Below are 21,637 nucleotides of genomic sequence, written 5' to 3' on the forward strand. Positions count from 1 at the left end.
AGGTGTGTGGATGAGCGTATAGGAGTTTTCGGTGATTGGTTAGTAGCAGCTAGCGCGTAGGACATGGTTAATAAGAGATCATAGTGTACTGTAAACAACAATACGGCTATATGGGAAGGAAATGGGAGTAAACTGCCCTGTCGCGCACTCCCTTTTATAGTAGGGAGTGTGCTAGAGGACAACATACTCCCGCTATACTCCTTTCTGTTTAGAGTGTAGGGCCTTTGTCCTCAAGACCTACTGAACTACAGACCTGCACATTTGGCACTGCTCCAGCGCGCATGTTCTAGTTCATGCCTTTTGCCGCTAGGAAAAGGCACCTACGGGAAGCGTGGCGCTACATTATACCTGTTGAACAAGATGGCCTCCTCCATTATTTTATTTCAAACAAGGCAGTTTCGTTGTTTGTCCACGTAATCATTAACATCCATTTATCTATGCTAGGCACGGTGGTGCTGACGAAAAGAAAGCGGATAAATAGAAAGACGTTTTTTATACTCATCCAGAGCGAAAAAAGTCGTTATTGTGGATATTTTTATCGTTTATGGTAAGATAGCAGATGAAGACGAAACAAATGTATTAAATATCTTGCTCAAATTGGCAAACGATGATGATGATGACAGCAGACGAACAGGTCAACCGAGCGCCCTCAACGGCCAATAAGCTAACGAAAGTTGGCGCATGCTGCTCCATAGGACCCCGCCAAATGTGCAGGTCTGTAGTTCAGTAGGTCTTGTTTGTCCTGCAGCTGGCGTGGTCGACTGATGATGATGATAATGATGATGATGATGTCACATTGTTTCGCCATGAAACTGAGGAAGGAGGCGGCGCATGAGTCGCCCCTGTCTCAGGTGCCACATTTAAGACATGGAAAGCAATAACAGGTCAGTGGTCAGTACCACGCCATAGTAGCTCAAGCTGGAGCCCTTACCCACATTACTATAGCGTGCCCCATGCAAGACGTAACCTTACCGAATGGCACACTTGTCAATGGCTGCCGGAGACAAAATCTTCAGTGCGTTTTCGCGACTCAAGTACTGACAAAGGGGTTCTCAAAAAGCACGAGGCTTCATAAACAGCAGGACATGAGGAACGTTCCCCGAAAATAGATGCTATAAAGGTGGACGCTGTGACAAGGAGTCTTCACGAACGACAAAGTACGTTTTGACTCCTAATCGACGCTGGGAAATTTCGATGAGGCTTAAGATTTTCAGGCGTCTCGAGAAATCCAGTTCGTTAGTTTTCAAAAAGAAGGCATCGAAGATTAATTTTTACACGCATACACCACATTTGTCACAAAGTGTCAAAATAGGTAGAAACTAATTTTTAAAGCTCCAAAACGAAGTTACCACCCTTGGGGTCATGTAATATGTTTCTGACATGCACATGAAATAAGAAATCCAGAGAAAAAAAAAATCATCAGTCCGGCTAACAAAAACTATCCGCAAGAAAGCGGCGGACTACGTGCTACCAAACACATTGTTTTGAGGAATAATTTGCTGCGCTTGCTAGGGGGCAAAAAGAGAACACCGTCCTAGCCACAGTACATGAGAAAAAATTTCGCATTCAAAAAGCACGCAATTCTGTACAAAGGGATTGGGGGAAGAGGAGGGGGTGGTCTTGATATGTCATGTTCAAAGATCTCGGAGACCCGAGCATATGAGATCATTGTAATTTCTTCGTCACCAAAGTTCTCAGGCGCACGGTTCCGAATTTCCAGTTGGGACGCAGTCGAATGCTCCAGAGTTGGTTTATGGTTTATGGGGGCTTAACGCCCCAAAGCCACTAAGACTATGAGGGACGCCGTAGTTAAGGGCTCCGGAAATTTCGACCACCTGGGGTAGTTCGCGTGCTGTATTGGGTTGTCTGTCGAAGCGCTGGCAGAAGCTGGCGGTGCAATCATCAGCTCAGCCTATAATGATTGGAGATTTTCTACCATCGGGCTCGACATGAGGTATAAAGGTGAAGCCTTGTGCAGTATTTGTTCAGGACAAAGAAGGGGTAAGGTGCAACGTAGTACGTCTGGAACTGCTTGAAATGGTACTCTCTCCAAGCTTAGCTAGATCTAATCTTTTATCAAAGTGCTATGGAGTGCTCCAATGTCGCAAAGACATGGTCTCGGGTAGATGTGGGATAAATGCCTTACTTTTAGAATAGGTGGCGATAATACCAATTTATTTGCCAAAACAATTTGCCGCGTTGCAATGCGAACGAAAGCTTTGAGAAATCTCAACTCACGTACCCATAGTGAATGAACGTTTCTCAGGCTCACGCAGTGGATACATGGCGAAGTGGCCTGCTCTGTTTAATAAGCATTACAAGCTGTTGCGCCGTGCCGCGGTGAACAGATGCTTCCAGTTTCAAAATTTTCAAACAGCCACCCACACTTTGGCGCATACTTCAAACAGCCACGCACACTTCGACGCATGTCACAGATGTCATAGCGGGCGTCGCGAGGCTATTTCACAAGGCGAGCCGCAATTTTGTTTGACAAAACCTTGGAAGCCTCGGTTCGAAGTTCTGCACACAAGATACGATCACACACAAAATTATCAAACTGAATCGCCAAGCCCGATCCAACGAGTCCTTTAGGAAAAGTGTGGTACTGCCTCTCAAACACTTACACGTAAACGAAATAAGAAGAAATAAGAAATAAGTATAAATAAGAAAATATAACGCACTTGAAGGGTCCATTGTTTTAAATAAAAGCTACCGTGTGCTATGGAAGGGATTAAAGAACGCATTGATTCGGGATAAATAAAAACTATACGGCAAAAAAAAAAAATACGACAAAGCTGCGCGAGGAGTCCGAATTATTAGTCCATTGCTGATGCGCATGGCTGCGAACGATGGCCTCGCGCTTCGGCGCCAGTGTTCGCATCCCCCGGTCGTCACTCGGACGATTTGCTGCTGCCTGACTGGACCGACTTCCTGCGCTGAGCTCTCTGTGCAGCGCTGCCTCTGGAGCTCCTGCGCGACATCTTCGACTCGGTCCCGGCCTCAGTCGCCACCTTTCCGGCCGGCGGCGCAGCCTGCGACGCCCTGCGAGACGACACCTGCGACGACCTGCGGGACGACGCCTGCCTCTCGGACACGTCGCCAGTCCTCGAAGCCGCCGATGGCCTCCGGTTCTTGGTGCCAGGAGGTCTCTTCCCTCCCTCGACGGCGACCGAAGGCTGCTGATCGGGCTCAGGGGCTGGAGGTTGAGCTTTCTCCCCTTCCTGGTCGGCGACCGAAGGTTGTTGATTTGACTCCGCGGCCGGAGGTTGAGCTTCGGGCGAGTCCGCGTCTGCGCCGGGAAGGGGGAAGCCTTCGATGGAGACGGTCGACTGCCTGCGCATCAGCTGCGCCAGTTCCGGCGGCACGAAGTAGACCCGGAAGACGTCGTAGTGCTGCGGCAGCCACCCCCGACGGAAGAGCGCGGTGGCGAGGGACGAGCCCAGGATGAGCGTGCACAACCCGAGCGCCATGCACAGGAAGCGGAAGGGGAACCGCTGGCCAGCCTCCGGGTCGTACAGGGGCAGCCTGACGACCACCGGGACGTTCAGCGAGGGCTCGCCGCACAGGCACCGGAACACGGCGCTCAAGATGAACGCTACACACAAACGCGGGAAGAGATGTAAGGCACAGCCAGCGGCTTACGTACAGCTTCAATGTCGAGGCACTTAAGCAGTTCCTCTTTAACTGCCCTGTAGCCTCCCGGGGTACGTGGCCACCATCGACAACCAGATGTCTAGCTGCAACAGGGCAGACTACTGAGCTAGTTGGTACACAGACTACTGAGCTAGTTGGTAAACTCTAAACAGAAAGGAGTAAAAAGGGGATAAGCTGTCCCCTAGTGCACTTTTATAAAAGAGAGTACGCTAGGGTAGTACTTACTGTCTTCTTACTCCCATATAGGTGTATTCGTGTTTAGGGTGTAAACGCTCATTGTGGAATACTGTGTGTCCTTTTCACGTTGTGCCCCATTCTGTGTCGTTTGCTAGTGCTTGAAGTATTCCACAAGATGGCCTTGGCGCTCCAAGCAGTGAAGATTTTGAAGACCTAATCTGAAACCAATATTAATGTGAATTCTCTCCCTCTATCTAGGCGATGCTCGTAGGTTGTTCTGCACGCGGGAACGATCAAGCGTCTCTGTCAAGCACGGAAAAATTTCGGGTGTTTTGAGACTAAAAATGCATGTTCGGGAAAGTTTACACCGGTTCCCAAATTCACGGGAAAAAAAAAATGGGATCGAGGAAGAGCTCACCCAAGACCGAGCCGTACGCGTTGGTCTCCTTGAAGTAGAACACGCAGAGCAGCTGCGGGAATAGGAGCACGTAGGCGACGTCCGAGCACAGGGTCCACAGTTCGAACACCGACCTCACCGACAGCGCCATGTAGGTGGCGAAGGCGCCCAGGGTGCAAACCATGGTGCGCAGAGCGATCACCACCTCCATTTCCGTGGCCTGCGGTCGACCGCGGTTTCAGAAACGCGGCATTCCTGCGACAGTGAAGCTACGCCCTCCCATCTCATTTCCCTGCTTTGTCACACTAGCAGGGTTCTGAGAATTTACCGACGCCATTGGCTAGAAGGGGGTCCATTGACGGGGAAAAGCCGCCGCGTTCTTAAGTTGTATCCGACTATAGCCCGATTAGTGCTCCTAAGTTATATACAGCACTTGAAACTGTGGGTTTCTGAGTGGACACAGGCCACCAACAACCGCGGGTTCGGGCTTCGCGCGAGCCAAGGGCCCCGATCAGCCGTCACCACACACACCCTGAGACACCGATGCGGCGCATTCAACCTCCGCAGGGAGGAGAGCGATTCGCCGCAAAGAAATAGGCCTCCAAGTTCACAAAGGAGACGTTTATTCACGTCGTCCTTTAGCAGGTACACACACACTCAAAAGTCACCCCGTCCCGGGGGCGCGCGAGGAGCAAGGCTCCGCTGCACGCACGAAGCGACTAGAGCAATGCGCGCCGCTAGCACGCCGCTGCAGGAGAATGTCCCCGCGGCAGTGCTGTGATCTCTCTTTCGTGTCGACCGTTGGGCCGGTTGCGAGACAGAGTGGGCAATCAACGCAAGGTACGCCTGTCGGAGGTCGCTGGACCCCGCTGGACAGGCTCGAGCCGCTGCAGGTCAGAGGACCCGTGCTGGCGAGCTCGAGTATGCACTGGTCCGAACGGCAAAGGCCGGCACGGACAAACAGTAGCGTACGCACCTTACGCTGTCTTGGAGGGATCTCCCTCTCTGGGCCCCGCTCGGACGGTCGCGCGGCGCGCGGCCGCCCAAGCGGGTCCCGAATTCCCGCCAAAAGGCGCCAATGGCAAAGGCCGTTTGGGAGCCGGGGCGGAGCTGTGGCCAAATGACAGTGATTAGTCACTTAGCCGCCTCTCCACCGCCTGAGGCGGGAGCAAGGGAAAGAGGAGAAACAACGCGGGAAGCCGGCAACAGCCGCGCAAAGGCAACGGCGGGAAGCCAGGATTCCCACAAAACACAACCGGATAAAAAGCAGGCCCCGCATGAGAGGATGCCAACGTGGAGTGTGACGTACGTAGGGCCGGATCAGGCAGTGGTAGACGTTCCTTGTGACCATGGTGGCGGCGCTGAGCATGGACGAGTCTGCGGACGACATGACGGCGGCCGCAATGCTGATCAGGCCGAAGATGGAGGTGAGGCCAGAGGTAAGGTAGGAGATCGTGACGGGCAGAACCTTCGAGCCGTCCTCGTCGCTCAGCTGGAACGAGCCCTGGTAGCCGACGGACGTGAAGTCTGCGCAAAACGCGTGGCCCGGACTCAAACGGCTGGCATGGAATACGATGCAACAGTATGACGCCGTAAAAACATCTCGGTACAACGGTTCTCCTCGAGATAACTGTCCTTAACTACAATTTCTTGTTCTTGCAGTAGAAAGCGGTTTGTTTCCTTTACAGCTAAGAGTTCTCAGAGGGCCCACTGGTTGAAAAAATTCAGGGGGCACTTTGGCTCTCTAAAGTGCTGCAAGGCGAAAGCGTTGCCTGGCGCACTGTTTTTATTTACTTTTTATCTTTCATATTTTGTTGTTTTTTATTTTTATGTTTGATCCTGTTGTTATTTTTATTTTCATGTCTTTTTGTTTTGTTTTTATTTTTGTTTATTTTCTTATTTTTCGTTTTTCTTTTTTCTTTTCTTGACTTTATTCCTTTTTTTTATTAATGAAACCCATGCATTCACTAGATGCGCCTTTATTCATGCTCGAACTTTGAGCCTTCGTGGCGGAGTGGTAGCGTTTCCGCTTCAAATGCCAAAGGCCCTGGTTCGATTCCCACCCTCGGCGCAGTTTCTTTTTAAGCAGTGACGCCGAAAGGCGGACAAATCCGCCGACACGGCTGCCGACGCGTCTGCTAACGACAGTATGAGGCATTAAAGGCTTTCGCCTTAATACGTGTCTAGGATCGTACAAGTCGTTTTTGTTTCGTTCGATGAGGGCTGTTGACTTGAACGCCGTGCCCGGCTCTGCTGACTTAAACCCGTTTTTGGAAATGCTCTCTACCGACTAAAGCAGCTTCTGCTTCCATGAAATTCAGTCGTGAAGCGATGCCACCCGACTTAACAAACAAGCAAGGCACTCAAGCCGGATGAGAAAGGAGGAACAGTACTGGTATTTTTGGCGGCGATGCCGATGATGACGGGTGGCACGGCGAGGAATATGCAGCCCACGGCAGCCATGAAGGAGAGGATCTTGGCCTCCACCGCGGACTGGCAACCGAGGACTCGCTGGAAGTACACCTGCGATGCACATCGAGAGGTAAACGCTGCGTTTTAGAGCGTCCTTTCAGCAGAGCACGGTGCACGCTCGGAAGAAACAGTCATGCCTCTGAGGCAGCCACGTGTGTTCTAATCTATTTTGAAAATAAGAATAATAACAATACTGCCGCGTTTTTTTTTTCGCTGTTACAAATTCGGTTGTCCACAGCAAGACCAGCTGAACTACAGACCTGCACACTTGGCAGGGTCCTATGGAGCAGCGTGCGCCAACTTTCGTTAGCTTTTTGGCCGTTGAGGGCGCTCGATTGACCTGTTCGTCTGCTATGATCATCATCATCGTTTGCCGTTTTGTGCACGTTATTTAATACTTTTGTTATGTCTTTCTCTGCTATCTTGACATCAGCAATGAAAATAGCCATAATAACGACTTATTCCGCTCTGGAAGAGTATAAAAAACATCTTCCTTTTTGTTCGCTTCCTTTTTGTCGGCACCACCTTGCCTAGCATAGATAAGTGGATGATAATGACTACGTGGACAAACGACAAAACTGCCTTGTTTGAAGTAAAACGATGAAGGAGGCCATTTTCTCAACAGGTGTATATTAGCGCCACGTCACCCGTAATGTTTCTATCCTAGCGGCAAAAGGCATGAACTAGAACATGCGCGCTGGAGCTGGGCCACTTGTGCAGGTCTGTAGTTCAGTAGGTCTTGGTCCAGATTCTAAAATTGGCGACGCCACTGGTGGTCACATGGTGCTGATGACGTCAGAACCCTCTCAATTACATTCATAGATCGCGGGAAGTCCTAATACCACTACTGGAACAGTGATGCAGTGGTTTAAGTGATGCGCCCCTCCCTCGGCAGGTGGCTGTCTCAGACACCCAGTGGGGCTTGTGAGGCCCAGTTTGCACTCACAAACCGTCAATTTGCTCACAGAACGGTGAGTAGGTTGTGATGACGTCACAAGGTAACGTGACCTCTCTCGACCAATCAGGGAATTTCGTAACAGGAAAGCAGGAAATTTTTTTGTGAGACAACCTAAACGCTACCGCATCAAAACAACAAATCCAATTAATTAGTAGCCGCTAAGTTAACGAGCCTTTAAGTCTCCAGAGATGCACGTAGGATTTCACCGTCGGAAGAAACCTCACATACCTATGTTTCGTGGTTGCAGTAACTTACGCACGGAGAAAATGACTGACTAGGTAAGTTAGGTTTCCTTAAAACGTTACCCCATCTTGTATGGTAAGACGACTGCGTTCCTATCAGCTCCCTCCTGAGTGACAGCCGATGCACGAGGGCTACAAGGACTCGACTGCATAATTTTAACACAGGCTGCGCAGTGTTGCATACCTGCCACGGGATTCCGCCGAGCGCAGTCATGAGGAAGAAGTCCACGAGTTGGCTGACGTCTTCGCTGGCGACGGTGCCGATCCAGTCGTTGTGGGGTGGCGGAACTGTACCGACTGCTTTGTTGGACACGCACGAAGGAACGCACAACCACTGCACGCCACAGGTGGCCCCGTTAGGCACAGTCAACGCGGCAATACAGTTCACAAGCGTTTATTTGGTTCGGACCTATCATCAGCCTCGAAAAAGCTATGGTTATGAGTTCAGCCTGGTTAGCCACCACCAATCTATAGGAACCCGGCTTTGAATATTGCCTTGCAGAGCCTATATCACATATCACTACACATGCAAATTTTTCTGGTTGGCATTCCGTATGTATCTGACAGCCACTGGCGAAAGCTGCCGTTCATGCAAGAATAGGGCAGGCAAAAAAAAAAGTTTATACAGCTGAACCTCGTTGTAACTAAGTTAAAGGGGCCCTGCGATTACTTCGTTATAGCCGTAGCTTCGTTATAGCCCGATCTGACCGAGCTTCCAAGGAGAACCATCATTCCTTTTTTGTATCCATTATTTCGTTATATAAAGGTTCGACTCGTTATAACGAGGTTTAGCAGATATAGGGGCAAAATTACACGATTAAAAAGTGGTCAACCATGAAAACTAATGTGAAAAGAGGTCTATATTTGCATTTCTTCGTCTACGATTACGACGACAGATTACGATGGCATCGATTAAAGCACTGTCGTTTGTCGTAAAGTCCCATAGCTGCGCCGTGAGCTCTCACCAGCAGTACAGCGGTAGTGACCACCTGGAGGGCGTCAGTGTAAGTGACCGAGTAGAAGCCGCCGAGTGCGGTGTAAAAGAAGATGACCACCCCGGACACGATGATGAAGTACGAAGAGCTAACCCTCATGATCACGCTCGCCGTGTCGCCTGCAGAAAAAAAAAAGGTAACCAGCATTATATGGACTGCTCGTGAGCTTTCTAAGTGTGTTCAAACGAGCGCGCAGATATAAATGATTGTTCACAGAACAACAACTGTTCTTTATCTTGCGCCAAAGGCGAAGAAAGGAAGAAAATTATGATTTCACAAACGTTGGGTTCCGCGTCATTACCAACAAAATTCAGGAGGGCAATTTGTTGACCTAAAGTGCGGTGAGGCGAAAGCCTTAAGCGCGATGTTGCTGCTTGTGTCACTGAAGTGTAGTTAAGATGTTAATTAAGGGCCCAATTGTTTGTGAATCTTAAGTTCTGGAGAAACTGGAGGTCGTTTGGGAGGCATCCGTCTTATTCGACGCCTTTCTGCACTCTCCAGCCTCCTAGACAAGAACTACGTATGCGTTGGCAGGAAGTAGCGTAACCAAATTACCACACTCGGCTGCGAAACGGAGGGATGGTGCTTCGAATCCCATCGTACACAAATATTTTTTTATGGACTGACTAGAAAAAGCGTGACATTTCTGTCGACAACTGCTGCTTACAACGATGAGGCATTAAAGGCTTTCGCCTTAATATGGGAGCTCGCATGCATGCTTTCCGAGCTGCTAACGACTTGCAGGTCCCTCCAATTTGAAACAGAAGAACAAGTTTGCACAAGACAATTTCTTTTGGTTATTTCTCCACTAAAATTAGAAGGAAGATGTGAGATGAATTGTCGCACCTAATTATGGAGTAATCATTGACTGAATGCTCAAACTCCCTGGGACAGACCGGACGGACGCTGCCACGACATAAACGCAGCTGCACCCACTAACACACGCTATTGCCGCCGCTACCGGGAACAGGACGATGGCGATAGGCAGTTTCGTTATCAAGGATGGCGACGGCATTGGTTTAAAAGAGGTGACAGCTATACCAAGCTACCGCAGACATCTTTCTTTTTTCGGGTGTTCTCTCTTCTCTATGGCTCTGCGAATCCGCTCCAAGTTTCTCTGCTTTTTTTTCTATTTGCACCAGTAGTCTTCTCTTTCTTTGTGCAACTCTCGGATGTCATTTGCACACCAGCAGTCAAAATTCTATGGAAGGCAATATTTCATCTCCTCCTTTCCACGCATCTTGGAATAGATACATGCGGCGTAATTGCGATTTCGTTAATTGCACAGTGCACCGATAAATCTGAAGCAATATACGCCTTTGATGCATTGAAATTATATTTCTACTACACAGTAGCCTTCCATGGACTTCTAACTGCGGCTCTACACCTTCCAGGGCCTATGAGGGCCTGACAATGTCATGGAATACGTTCCGCCTCCCTCGTCTTACACGCGGCAACAGCGAATACCACCTACTTCGAACTTTTCGCATAGGGCCCCACGTCGCCCTCCAGCACCCAACGCCAATTTCTAGAGCTTTGCTCACGTAAGTAAATTCTATGTTCAGCTGCGCTATGCGACCGGAAGTGCGCCTTGTCTCCGTCGAATGGCGCTGATGGCGACACGCGCTGCTTTGCTTTCAATAGACATCTTTAGCATACCGTGTACCGTGTTAGCGTTACCAGAGTACCGGGATCCTGCCCACTGCCAGTGAGCACGCGCTGATTGGTCCTGATGCGGCAGGCGTGCGTGCAGCTGCCGAGTACATGGCGCCATCTGGCGCCCTCGAGGCGCTCTGCGCATGCGCATTGGCGCTGGGTGGGCTCTCGGTACTCCGGTAACACTAACGGTACCACGGTACACGGCATGCTAAAGGTACGCATTCTTTCCGCGCATGAAGCTGCCCGAGCGAAGCACTTGCCCAGAGCCGCCATTATGGCGGCAGTCCAGAACAACTCTGCCAGGACCGCCGGCACACAGAGCACTAGCCCCATCCAGCGGCCATAGTGCGCCTGGAACGGGTCCAGCATGGTGAGCGACTTGGTCATCCGCATCTTGGACGCGAAGAAGGTGCCACCTGCGTGCGCGCACATGCGGCCGTCGCAATCGAACATGCCGATTACACCATTGCACCAGACATGCGCCTTCCTTCATGGGCACCACTTTCGAGCTCTCAACGGCAGCTGCTGACTGAAAACTACGACACGGCCATATGTCGCCGTCGGCACGTGAGAAAAATGCCGAGCCGAGTGTCGCCTTGTCCTTATTCCGCTATTCGGCTGATGTACTGTTATGCGTTAAAGGCCCTAAAACACTGGTGACTGTGAAGCTCTTGTGTCTCCGAGTATCTGCTCGTCTCAGCCCTTCAGTTGCAGTTACGGAGCAACGCAGGATAGGCGCGCCATTAACCTCGTATCTAATCACCCACTGCTCCTCTGTCTACACCTTCATTTACAACTATACAGAGCTGTACTCAGCGTGGGCGTACTGTATGTCGTAAACGAAAACCTAGCGTTGACCTCCCGTCCAAATTAGAGGTTTTCGGGGAAAAGACGCAGTAACTGTCTCAATTCTCGGTGGACACCTCAACCCCGCCGTGAGGGAAGGGAGGGAGGAGGGAGAGAGTGAAGGAAGACAGAAAGAGGCACGTCTACTTTGTGCTCCGGATTAATTTGACTAAGTAAGGTTATTTAAATGCGCTGTCATCGCACAGTACATGGCCAGCATTTGCATTTCCCTTCCATTAAAACTCGGTCGCTACGGCCGGGATTCGAACCCTCGTCCTCGGACACATCAGCTAAATGCTGGAACCAGTGAGCCACCCGAGCCATAAGGGGCGTGTGTGCCAAGGAGCGAGGGCTCTCCACAAAGTATTTTAAATGCAGCTTTCGGAAGGGGTCTCTGCAAAAGGGGAGGGGCAAGTGCCTTTCACTCACCCAGAAATAGGCTCATGGCATAGCCGATCGGAGCGTGGCAGTTGACGATGCCGTACTTGTAGACTGCCTCGGCAGTGCCGCTCAGGTAGCCGCCTCCAACCCAAGTCGCTGAAAACGAGCGAAAAAACAATCAGGAAAATTCAGGACTGTCATTAGGACTCCTTGTTGCAAGAAAACCGTGAGAGACGCTTCCTTCTTGACCATCTCCAATAGCTGTAGATATCCTGAAGGTGTCGTTTTAAGAACTGCGATAACAACCAAATAGCTCAACAAGTGGCACTTTTCTTTAATGCATCGGTTAGCCGCAACGAGCTCAACGCTTGCACTAGCCCTGTAGATATCAGGACGCGATTACTGTGCTGGCAACCGGCAAAATAGCCCGCAGGGAACTTTGCCGGCGGTTTGATCCTATTGGCTGATTCCGTTCACATCACGACACACAGCCAATGAGAGGACGCTATTCTGCCGCGCTGTTTTTTACCTCTTGGTTGGTTGATCGGGGTTTAACGTCCCAAAGCGACTCAGGCTATGAGGGACGCCGTAGTGAAGGGCTCCAGAAATTTTGACCGCCTTGGATTCTTTAACGTGCACTGACATTACACAGTACACGGGCCTCTAGAATTTCGCCTCCATCGAAATTCAGCCGCCGCGGCCGGGATCGATCCCGCGTCTTTCGGGTCATCAGCCGAGCGCCGTAACCACTGAGCCACCGTGGCGGGGCTGTTTTTTACCTCTACTTTTCTGCCGGCTGCGTTCGGGGTAGCCACGTATTTCCCGCTCAACCGCTAACAGTACGTATCCCTCGCACATCCCACCGTATCACGTAACCCACGTGTGTTGGCGGCAGCGCTCACCGGTCATGGAGCCGATTCCCATGAACAGAGGCACGCTTCTCCTGGCGACGAACAGCCTGAGCATGAAGTCCTCGTCGTCCATCGTGGTCGTTCGCCTCCCCCTCGGGTCGTACAGGCCCCGGGGGCCGATTGTCGACTGGTAGTCGGGAATGTGCACCCTACGGCCGCCCCAGACGCCCACGAACATGACGGCGAAGTAGTACAGAATGATGATCAGTACGGCCGCTATGTTCGCCGTCGCCATGGCGGCTGTCTTCGAACGATGACCGAACGTGACATGAACGTGAACGTGACTGAACGTGAACGCGTGCCTCACGTGACACGTGACGCCGGCGCCGAGAGGAAGAAAAAGAGGACCACGGCACATAAAAGTCTTTCTCGTCGTCGTTAGCGATAAAGCATATCGGTGCAGGCGGCCAGACAGAGAGAGCATAAGCTAGTTCAGTTTAAAAGGGATACTGAGGGCAAATTGAATTTTACCTAGTGGTGACCGATTACGACGCTCTAATGACGAAGACACTATTGTCACGTTGTTGTGACGGCAGTCCAGCGGTCAGGAAGACAGCAACAAGACTTGCGAACGAAGCTCTTTATTTGGGCTGACTAGCGCCCGCAAAAGAACTAAACAGCACGGCAGCGGCGTAAGCAATAAACGCGCTCGTTAGTCGTCGAACTACGAATTTCCGCCGCTCGCTGCATCGCTCAATTTAAAGCCGACAAGAAAACTTCGAGGTAAAAGGTTAAAACTAACTACAGTAATCTGGAAAAACGTAGATGCAGTTATTCATGGCTGTGATCACATGTCCGGTCGCTTCTCGCGTCACGAACAAAAATGATAACGCCCCGTTCCTGAGGCCTTGAGCGCGAACGAACGGACACTGTACGTGGCACTATGCTTTAGTAATACGTGGCACTATACTTTTACTGAAGCGGAACTTTTTAAAAGATATTGCCGCGAATATTTGTACTGTTTGTTCGTTCACGCTAAAAGCAGCTGCTTTATCATTTTTTTCGTGATTCGAGGTGCGACCAGACTTATCTCGATTGATCGCGGCCACGTGCAACTGCTTCCACGTTTTTCCAGATTGTTGTAATTGCTTTCGGTTCCTTATCTCGAAGTTTTCTTGCCAGCTTTAGATTAAGCACGGCCGAGAGCGGTGGGCATTCTGTTCGACGACCGCAGAGCACGCTTGTTGCTTTCGCCGCCCCCGAGTCATTCAGTTCATTGTAGGCGCAGGTCCGCCAAATAAGTAATTTCGTTTGGAAGTCTTTTCGCTGTCTTCTTGCTCGCCGGACTGTTGTCACTGCTACGTGGCATCTGGCCGAGGTGCTAACGATGTCCTTGTCCCCCCCCCCCGGGAGCTGCCAAAGCAGCCCGAGCCATCCCGAAGAAGCAGACGACACGAAAGCCGTCCCAACCGAAGGCGAACTTCGAAGCAGCCGTCGTCTCCAGAGGCGTTCACCTGAATAAGGACTACTACCGAACCGCACGCGAATAAAGGACTCCTCCGCGCCGACGTCAACTATGACTACTACACCAGCCCTCATTGTTTTGCACCAGCCCCGACTACCGCCCACATTCAACTGTTAACCGGGCGAGGACCCTGAAGAATGGCTAGGTCAGTTCGAGGGTGTCGCCGTATTCAACAGTTGGGATGACCAGACGAAAGTGAGGCCCGCTTTCTTCGCCCTAGAAGGCCCAGACAGAATTTGGTTCGAAAACCACGAAGCTTCTCTGGCGACGTGAGAATCATTCAGGCGAGAACATGTCCGGATCTACACTCTTTGAGGGGACGTTTCTATACGCACAATGCATTTCCTGACCTTTCGTCGAAAAAAATGGGGGCCCAAAGCGGTGTTCCCGTATAAAAGCTCTCGCTTGAGCGGCCAATCACAGATTCTCTCCTTAAATCCGCGACTACCTGCTGGAGTAAGAGTGTCCATTCGCTTGAATTTCGTTGTAATTATTTTCATCAAATTTGCCATGCATTGCGAGAAACGTCCCTGCAATCCACGCGTATGCACACCGCTTACATGGTAAACCCCGTTTCGGTTACTGTTGGCTTCCTTCATAGGACCGCTGCATAGTGCATTTAAATTCGAGACAAGACTTAAGTTCCAGTATTGTAGATATGTTCGTTACGTAATAAGATTATGATGGGGACGTCTGACGAACATCTAAGATAATAAAGATTCAGAATCAGTTAAGCCCCCCACCACCCCCTACAACTAATCAGTAACGCATTGCAACATCAAGGAAAAAGGTAAATCTGCAAAATAAGCATGACGTCTCCCTTTTTTTTTATTAATTGGATAGCATAAAAGCCTCATTAGGCCAAAATGTGTTGTCGGTCATAAAATTCGCCCATTGGCCGGAGGTAAGTGACGTCACCAGTCCGGAGCATTGCCATCAGCTGGAGGGAACTTACGTCACCAGACGAGAGCATTCCCATTGGCTGGAGGAAATTGACGTCACCAGACAGAAAGTGACGTCACTTTCGGATGCATAAACAGCTTGCATTGCTATCGCACTGCTAACGCATAATGGCATGAGGTGTTCCTGTGAATTTTTCTTGCCCCTGAGTGCAGTTAACAATCTGTATCTCGAAGCAGGGGCAAATCCACAACGTCACCATCCGCAGCCTTACGTTGACGATCTGGTTTTAAGAACGCTGCACTGGGCCCTTGTGGGAACACTGAGCGTCCGGCATTTCAGTACACGCCCCCCCCCCCTCCCCCCCTCCCCCCCCTTTTTCAGTAAAAGCTTTGCGAAACTTCCGTTCTCTTAAAGCAGCTTAGCTTACAAAGTTTGTTCAAGAAGTACGGATCAAAGAGAACTTCTAACAGACAGGTGTATTTTAATCGGCCAGTCGGCAACGTATCGAACCTATATTGTATATATATACACAAATATCAACAGGCCGTTTTAAAATAAGCCCTTCCAGAAAATAGACCGTGTGCACATAGCAGCGAACTATAAATTGTATGTTTGGAACATGCCTATATGCTTGCGCAAACGAACAAGTATGAAGTATTTCTGCGTACGCACATCTGCTATGGAGGGACTGGAAAAGGGAATAAAAAGGGGGTTCTCCTCCCTTCACTCTGTGCAGAGGCCGAGTCGATAGCGCGCAACTAAATATAGCATATAGAGCAATGCCATGCGTCGACCCAGACACATAAGAATCCATCGACGTCGATGATACGTAAACTGAACGTGGTATCGTTCAAACTATTGGACAGGGTCGGCATGCGTCGCTGCGGTCCATGGCCCCTTCGTGCGCCTTATGTCCCTGACCTAATTTTTTATACCACAGGGTGGAATTCTTGCACAAGCAGAACATTTGCAAGCAAACTGAACTGACTGCGGGGTGTGTTGCTGCCCGTTACTTCGTCAGCGAGGTTGGCAATTAGAAAACTCTCCCTTGAAACACCATGTAGTTGGATGGCTCTGTGAACTTTCTACGCATACTTGCCTCAGCTACTGTGCTAGGGGCACGTGGAGACAGCTTATACAATGCCCACATGCGTTGGCGAGCCAACCATACACTTCGGAAAGCAATCACCTTGCACTCGTTGCGTCTTTCCTATTGCAAATAATCGTTAGTTCAAGTTTAAGAGCGGGCACATTCAACGGGGTTGTTGCTGTACATATGTTCCAACCTTTTATTCGCTCAGGGAGAGGTTTATAGAGGCTGCATTTTTTTTTTCCGAATAGGAAAGCTCCTTACAGTTTGTGCAGCAGTCTCTGCTGCCGCTCTCCTGAAAGCTCCCTCCTGTTTTTTCCGTCAATCGTTATGGGTAGCATAGCTTTCTGCTTGCATAAACCATAATTTCCTGTAGAGAATCCTAGCGATACATGTTTAAACGCTAAAATTTTGACCTTTGTGGACTATCTCATCTACAGAGTGATTTTTTGTATGTTTACGGAATCTTTGTTTCAAAAGCCGTGGGAAAGACACGGCTTAAAGCAGCTTAGGATTCCCTACAGGCTGTCAGTGCCTGTAGACTGTACAGCAGGGCGAACATTTTACGGGATAGAGCTGGAATAAAAGACGAGTAATTAATCTAAATGAACTAATTCACTCATCAATTTTTGATTTTAAGACAAAATATTACACTGCAGAATTGATGGCTATCACAATTAAAGATCACCTCAGTTTTAATATTTTCTGAATCGGCATTGAAGTTCGAACTATCGAGTCAAATTAAATACTCTTTTGAAACCTCTTTGGTTGGGTTTCCCGCATTGTGAATTTATAAAATGGAGTCGCTACACGTGGAATCGTCGCTGAAATCACGTTAAGTTCTTCTAGATCATAGAGTACACTAACTTAGTCTCTATTCACGCGTTACAAATAAGAAAGACGCCTTTTTCCAAATGTGCAGCAAGGGAAAGCCAACTTACCACTCTTTAAAAGTAACATTTTTCACCTTCGACATTTGAATCACAACAGCGATTCAGAACATTTAAAAACTGGACTTGCCTTCGATGTTGACGGGCTTCAATCTCTCACCATAATCCTGACCCCTAAAATCAAAATTTAAAAGTTCCTTACTTAATTTTAGTTAATTAACCGTCTTTCATCAGATCTCTATCACGTATATAATGTGGGCCTTGCTGCCCAATCCACGGGCACAGATTTCACTGACGTATATCTCACGGTTTATAAAATAAAAATCTTTGAACGTTACAAAAAAAAAAATTTACCCTCTTTCAAAACTGCAAAATTGCCACTGTCCAACACGATTCTCATCTGATGTTTTCTTTTTTTACGGTCAATCTTTTAGTGCACTCCCGTCGCCAATGCACTGACGTATATCTCACGGTTTTTAAAATAAAAATCTTCTAACGTTACAAAAAAATTACCCCCTTTCAAAACTGCCAAAATTGCCACTGTCCAACACGATTCTCATAGGATGTTTTCTTTTTTTTACGGTCAATCTTCTAGTGCACTCCTGTCGCCAATGCGCAGCTGACTGGTTCTACGACTGCTCATTGGGACTTTGTGGCATCGTGATTTCGAACAATGTTGCTTCCCAGACTTGTCGGTAACATGAAAATAATGCAAGTAGCCAATCATAGACACCTCACTTCCATAATGCATGTGCTCCTCGGAGTTTCGCTTCACAATGTTCCTATTTGCAAGTGCGACATGCAGTCGCCGTCCGTAAGGGTCTTGCTCGGAACTAGATTTATCGGAATTGAAGTTATCAGTATTGGGACACCGGATGTAGAACAAGCGCAACTTCATTTCTGAGGCGCCTCTTAATGGTTCAACGGCTTTGCTGCGACTTTAGGCGGAGGTCAGAAAAATCGAGCTGTGAGCAACTGCCACTTTTCGAATATGAATAAAACAAATGTTCCGTCAAAGAAAGGAAAGACTTGGGAAAGATTAGAGGATAACGGTGAAAGAAGAGAAAAAGAGGGAGATCACCATAGTGGAGGGCTCCGGAATAACTTCGACCAACCATAGCAACCATTTGCTAAAGCCGCTTTGCGACGAAAACGGTCGCGAGACTTCCGTGCCTCTCCAGTTTGACTATGTCAACGCCAGTAAGTTGTTAGAGGCCATCACAGGCGAACAGTGTGGTTTAACAGGACAACAGCGTGGGTTTTGACTCACGGCTGTTATCCTGCGAATTGGTGGTGTGCTTCTGTATATTCGCATCTTCCTTCCTTCCTTCCTTCCTTCCTTCCTTCCTTCCTTCCTTCCTTCCTTCCTTCCTTCCTTCCTTCCTTCCTTCCTTCCTTCCTTCCTTCCTTCCTTCCTTCCTTCCTTCCTTCCTTCCTTCTTTCTTTCTTTCTTCCTCTCTTCCTTTCTTTCTTTCTTTCTTTCTTCCTTTCTTCCTTTCCTTCTCTCTTTCTTTCTTTCTTTATTTCTTTCTTTCTCTGCTTTGTGTCTCCGACGATCACACCCTTTGCCTGGCGTAAGACTTTGGTCCCCAGCGTGAAGCAGCTTGGATGTCATGGCGAACAAAAGCCCTGTTAAATTCTCTTAGGGGCACGGGTCTGATACGCCCCCACAGAAGATCCTGTGTGAGTGCGCGAGAGTTCTCTACGCATGTGTTTTCATTTCATCTGTAACACCCTCATCTGGAGTAGCCGGCTAGGCAGATTACAGGGCAAACATCTGCAGCAGTCATTAAAGTGTACCTCCTCCTCCTCATATTTCTTCCCCTCTCCACCTTCCCCATGCGCTGAGCGGAAGACTGCAGACCCACCACTGAGGCCGACCCTTTTCCTTGCAAATACGCCCCTCTCACTGTCGCTGTCTTGGTGCCGCACAGGGCAAATGCTGTTCTCGGCGGTGTCACTAAAACCGTGAAGTGCTACTAGAATCTGGCAGAGGCGTCAGCCAGGCGTCCGCTGCATTCGCAAGGCTGTTATCACGCAGTAATGGCTTGTGACTGATTCCGTCTTGGCTGCTGCGTGTTGTGGTGAGCATCCAGCACATGGGTGTCTCCAAACAGTCGAGACTGCAGTGTTCACACACAAGGACGTCTCCTTGAACACTGCTTCAAACTTGCTTCCTGAAGCTCTGCCATCTATAGCACTTCGCGGTTATAGTGAAGCACAGTAATGGTGTCTTAATATAAAAAAAATATATATTCTAGTTACAAAACATCAGCGGCAACGCAGTCAATTCAGAGCCATATCAGCTGTCAGCTGTATGGCAGCTCTCATAACTATGTCAAGCTGGCATACAGCTATGATGTAGCTATGTCGAGCTGATATATACTTATGACATAGCTAGATCTCTTGTTTATCACTGCTGTATGTCAGCTATGTCAAACCTGAGTCGGATTTTGGCCAGTCAGAATTAGAAGCAAGACCACAGCTGAGGTGATAAGCGTGGCTGGCACGTGTGGTTGCGGATAAGGATAACACAGTAGGCGATAGCCAAGACCCTCATCAATCGTGAAATGACTTCTTTGTACTACGAAGGTGTGACAAAAGCTTCGGCGAATAATGCCACCCGCTCGCTATGTAGGCTTGCTAAGCAGGTGCGAATTATGCAAGTGCTGTGTAAGCGCATATTTGGCCACCCATTTGCAACACAGAAAAAGAAAGCACAGCATATTATACATATCCAGTGCCGGAGGATATCATTTATTGCACAAACTTGCTCCTTTTCCAACCTTATGGGACGAAATGGTCTCCCAAATTATTTTTGATTGCGATAATGTCGCTGTTTCATGCATGAGGGACCATTCCGGCAACTGCGGCGCAAGGTATTTAATAATATTCACCCTCTTTTCATACTCTCATCGAAATGTAGCGGCGCTGAAGAAGGTAAACAGCCGGCGTCAGGATAATGAGGACCGCATACTTAAACTTGTTCGTACTTAGCAATGGTACATGGCTGGCTCAGGCCCGTGACACCGGTAGTCACCAAGCTGCAGATAATGACTGTCATGCAAGGTGCTGACCAGTCCAGTACCGTTTCACACGAGACCACTGATATTCAGCACCTCATACCACTCTCGATAAAACTTCAACAATTCCCAGCCACATCAACAATGCACCTTCAATTATTACCGCTCAAAGTCCAGAACGTCAACGTATTCACTTTCTCTTGCTATCTAACGAGCAAACCACTTTCAAAGTTAGACACTCTTTTGCTGACGCCAGCTGAATAGCTTCCGAAATGCCCCCCGCTTTTCAATGGGACAGAGAGAATAACCACTCAGCGTGCACCGTAAATGACACATTTTTTTGCACTCACTCGCATTGCTAAGTGGCTATTTACTGTATTTTAATAAATGCAAGAATATAAACTCTGTCAGCTCAACTATCTCTTAAAGTGGGCTATCCTCATCCGCCATTGGCGTGATATATACTTTTGTTCAGAGTAGAAAAAATTCATCTTTGAGTGACTCAGTCTCGTTAATACGTAATCGCTCTCACTTAAAATCACGTTTCTCCTGTATAGTAAATTGCCCGACCTAAGCGGACATTTAATCCCAAATGTACACAGTCCGTACAGCCACCAGTGGAAACTAAAATCAACTTGAATAATCTGGCTGTCTTTGTTGGTGTTTAGGCTCCCCCCTCATTTGCGAAGATAAGCTTTGTGTGCCTGGTTCACTATCACTTAGGTTAGCCAAGTTTGGTGTACATGAAATTTTCGAGCTAATGTGTGGGCAACTAGAACGCTGCACTTTCAGTCAAAGTCCGGACAGTGAAGCTTGTTGTCTGGGTATAGGACAATGCTTTCACCAGGAGACAAAGTACACAGGTCCGTTGACGCTTTTGTCGACAGCAGCAAAACGAAAAGAATATTTTTATAAACTTGCTCTCTGCGAAAGAGAGAAGCAGATTTTTAAATTTAACGCCAAAAGGCAAGCTGTCACACACACATAAAAAGTACGTTTTGAGCAGCGATGGAGGATTTGACGTAAGTACGGCATCTGCGCTCGGACAGGAATCACCACTGAGCCACCTTCATGTCGCGGTCCTTGGGGAACCAAAACGCTTCCACTTCCGCGGAAAAGTCACACACAACTGTCATGAGCTAGGAACGTCTTCTACCAGTCGGCAGTGCGGTCAAGTAGCATGTTAATAAATGGAGTTGCGGTCAACTGACCCAAAGGAGTCATCATGGGTGTCTCGTTCACAATCAAATGTCAGGTATCTTTCACACTTATTTGTTCGGGGGTATGCAAGGCCCGAACAAAGCACGGGAGTACATTCCTACATACACGCCCTTTTGCACTCAATGCGTCTTTCCGTGTAATCGACACATTTTACAGAAAAGCGTCACTTCGCAGGACTGTCGCCGTCATCGCCGGTGCTTTCTGCAGGGTCCTCACCGTCGCCGTCGTCTGCACCGCCGATAAAGAACGCGATGCCGCCTTTCTTGGATGCACGGTCTCCCTCACCGCCACTCTCCCCCTCACCAGGGTCGTCCACCTTCAACACTGTGAAAGTTCGAGACCTCACCAGCGGC

At 48.9% G+C, this 21,637-nt stretch overlaps 1 protein-coding gene across 1 annotated transcript; it reads right to left on the bottom strand.

The window, feature by feature from the left end:
- Nucleotides 1–1,899: 1,899 nt before the first annotated feature.
- LOC149364306 (high-affinity choline transporter 1-like) lies at nt 1,900–10,962 on the bottom strand. Its single transcript, XM_089570072.1, has 7 exons — nt 10,815–10,962; nt 8,866–9,014; nt 8,085–8,234; nt 6,622–6,751; nt 5,538–5,755; nt 4,250–4,448; nt 1,900–3,595 (listed from the first exon to the last, which is right to left on the bottom strand). The coding sequence occupies exons 1-7, from the start codon at nt 10,945–10,947 to the stop codon at nt 2,892–2,894; spliced, it is 1,683 nt and encodes a 560-aa protein (XP_089426198.1). The 5' UTR covers nt 10,948–10,962; the 3' UTR covers nt 1,900–2,891.
- Between the last annotated feature and the right edge of the window lie 10,675 nt (nt 10,963–21,637).

The sequence above is a fragment of the Amblyomma mixtum genome, chromosome 2 (assembly GCF_055824585.1).
Source record: "Amblyomma mixtum isolate Tamu chromosome 2, ASM5582458v1, whole genome shotgun sequence".
In the NCBI taxonomy this organism is placed as follows: Eukaryota; Metazoa; Arthropoda; class Arachnida; order Ixodida; family Ixodidae; genus Amblyomma; species Amblyomma mixtum.

Coding starts and splice junctions, on each gene's coding strand:
- LOC149364306 (XM_089570072.1), bottom strand. CDS start 10,947: ATGCGGATGACCAAGTCGCTCACCATGCTGGACCCGTTCCAGGCGCAC. Junction 9,015..10,814: donor CGCCATAATGGCGGCTCTGG/GCAAGTGCTTCG, acceptor TTTTTTCTGCAG/GCGACACGGCGAGCGTGATC. Junction 4,449..5,537: donor ACTGCCTGATCCGGCCCTAC/GTACGTCACACT, acceptor GGTCGACCGCAG/GCCACGGAAATGGAGGTGGT.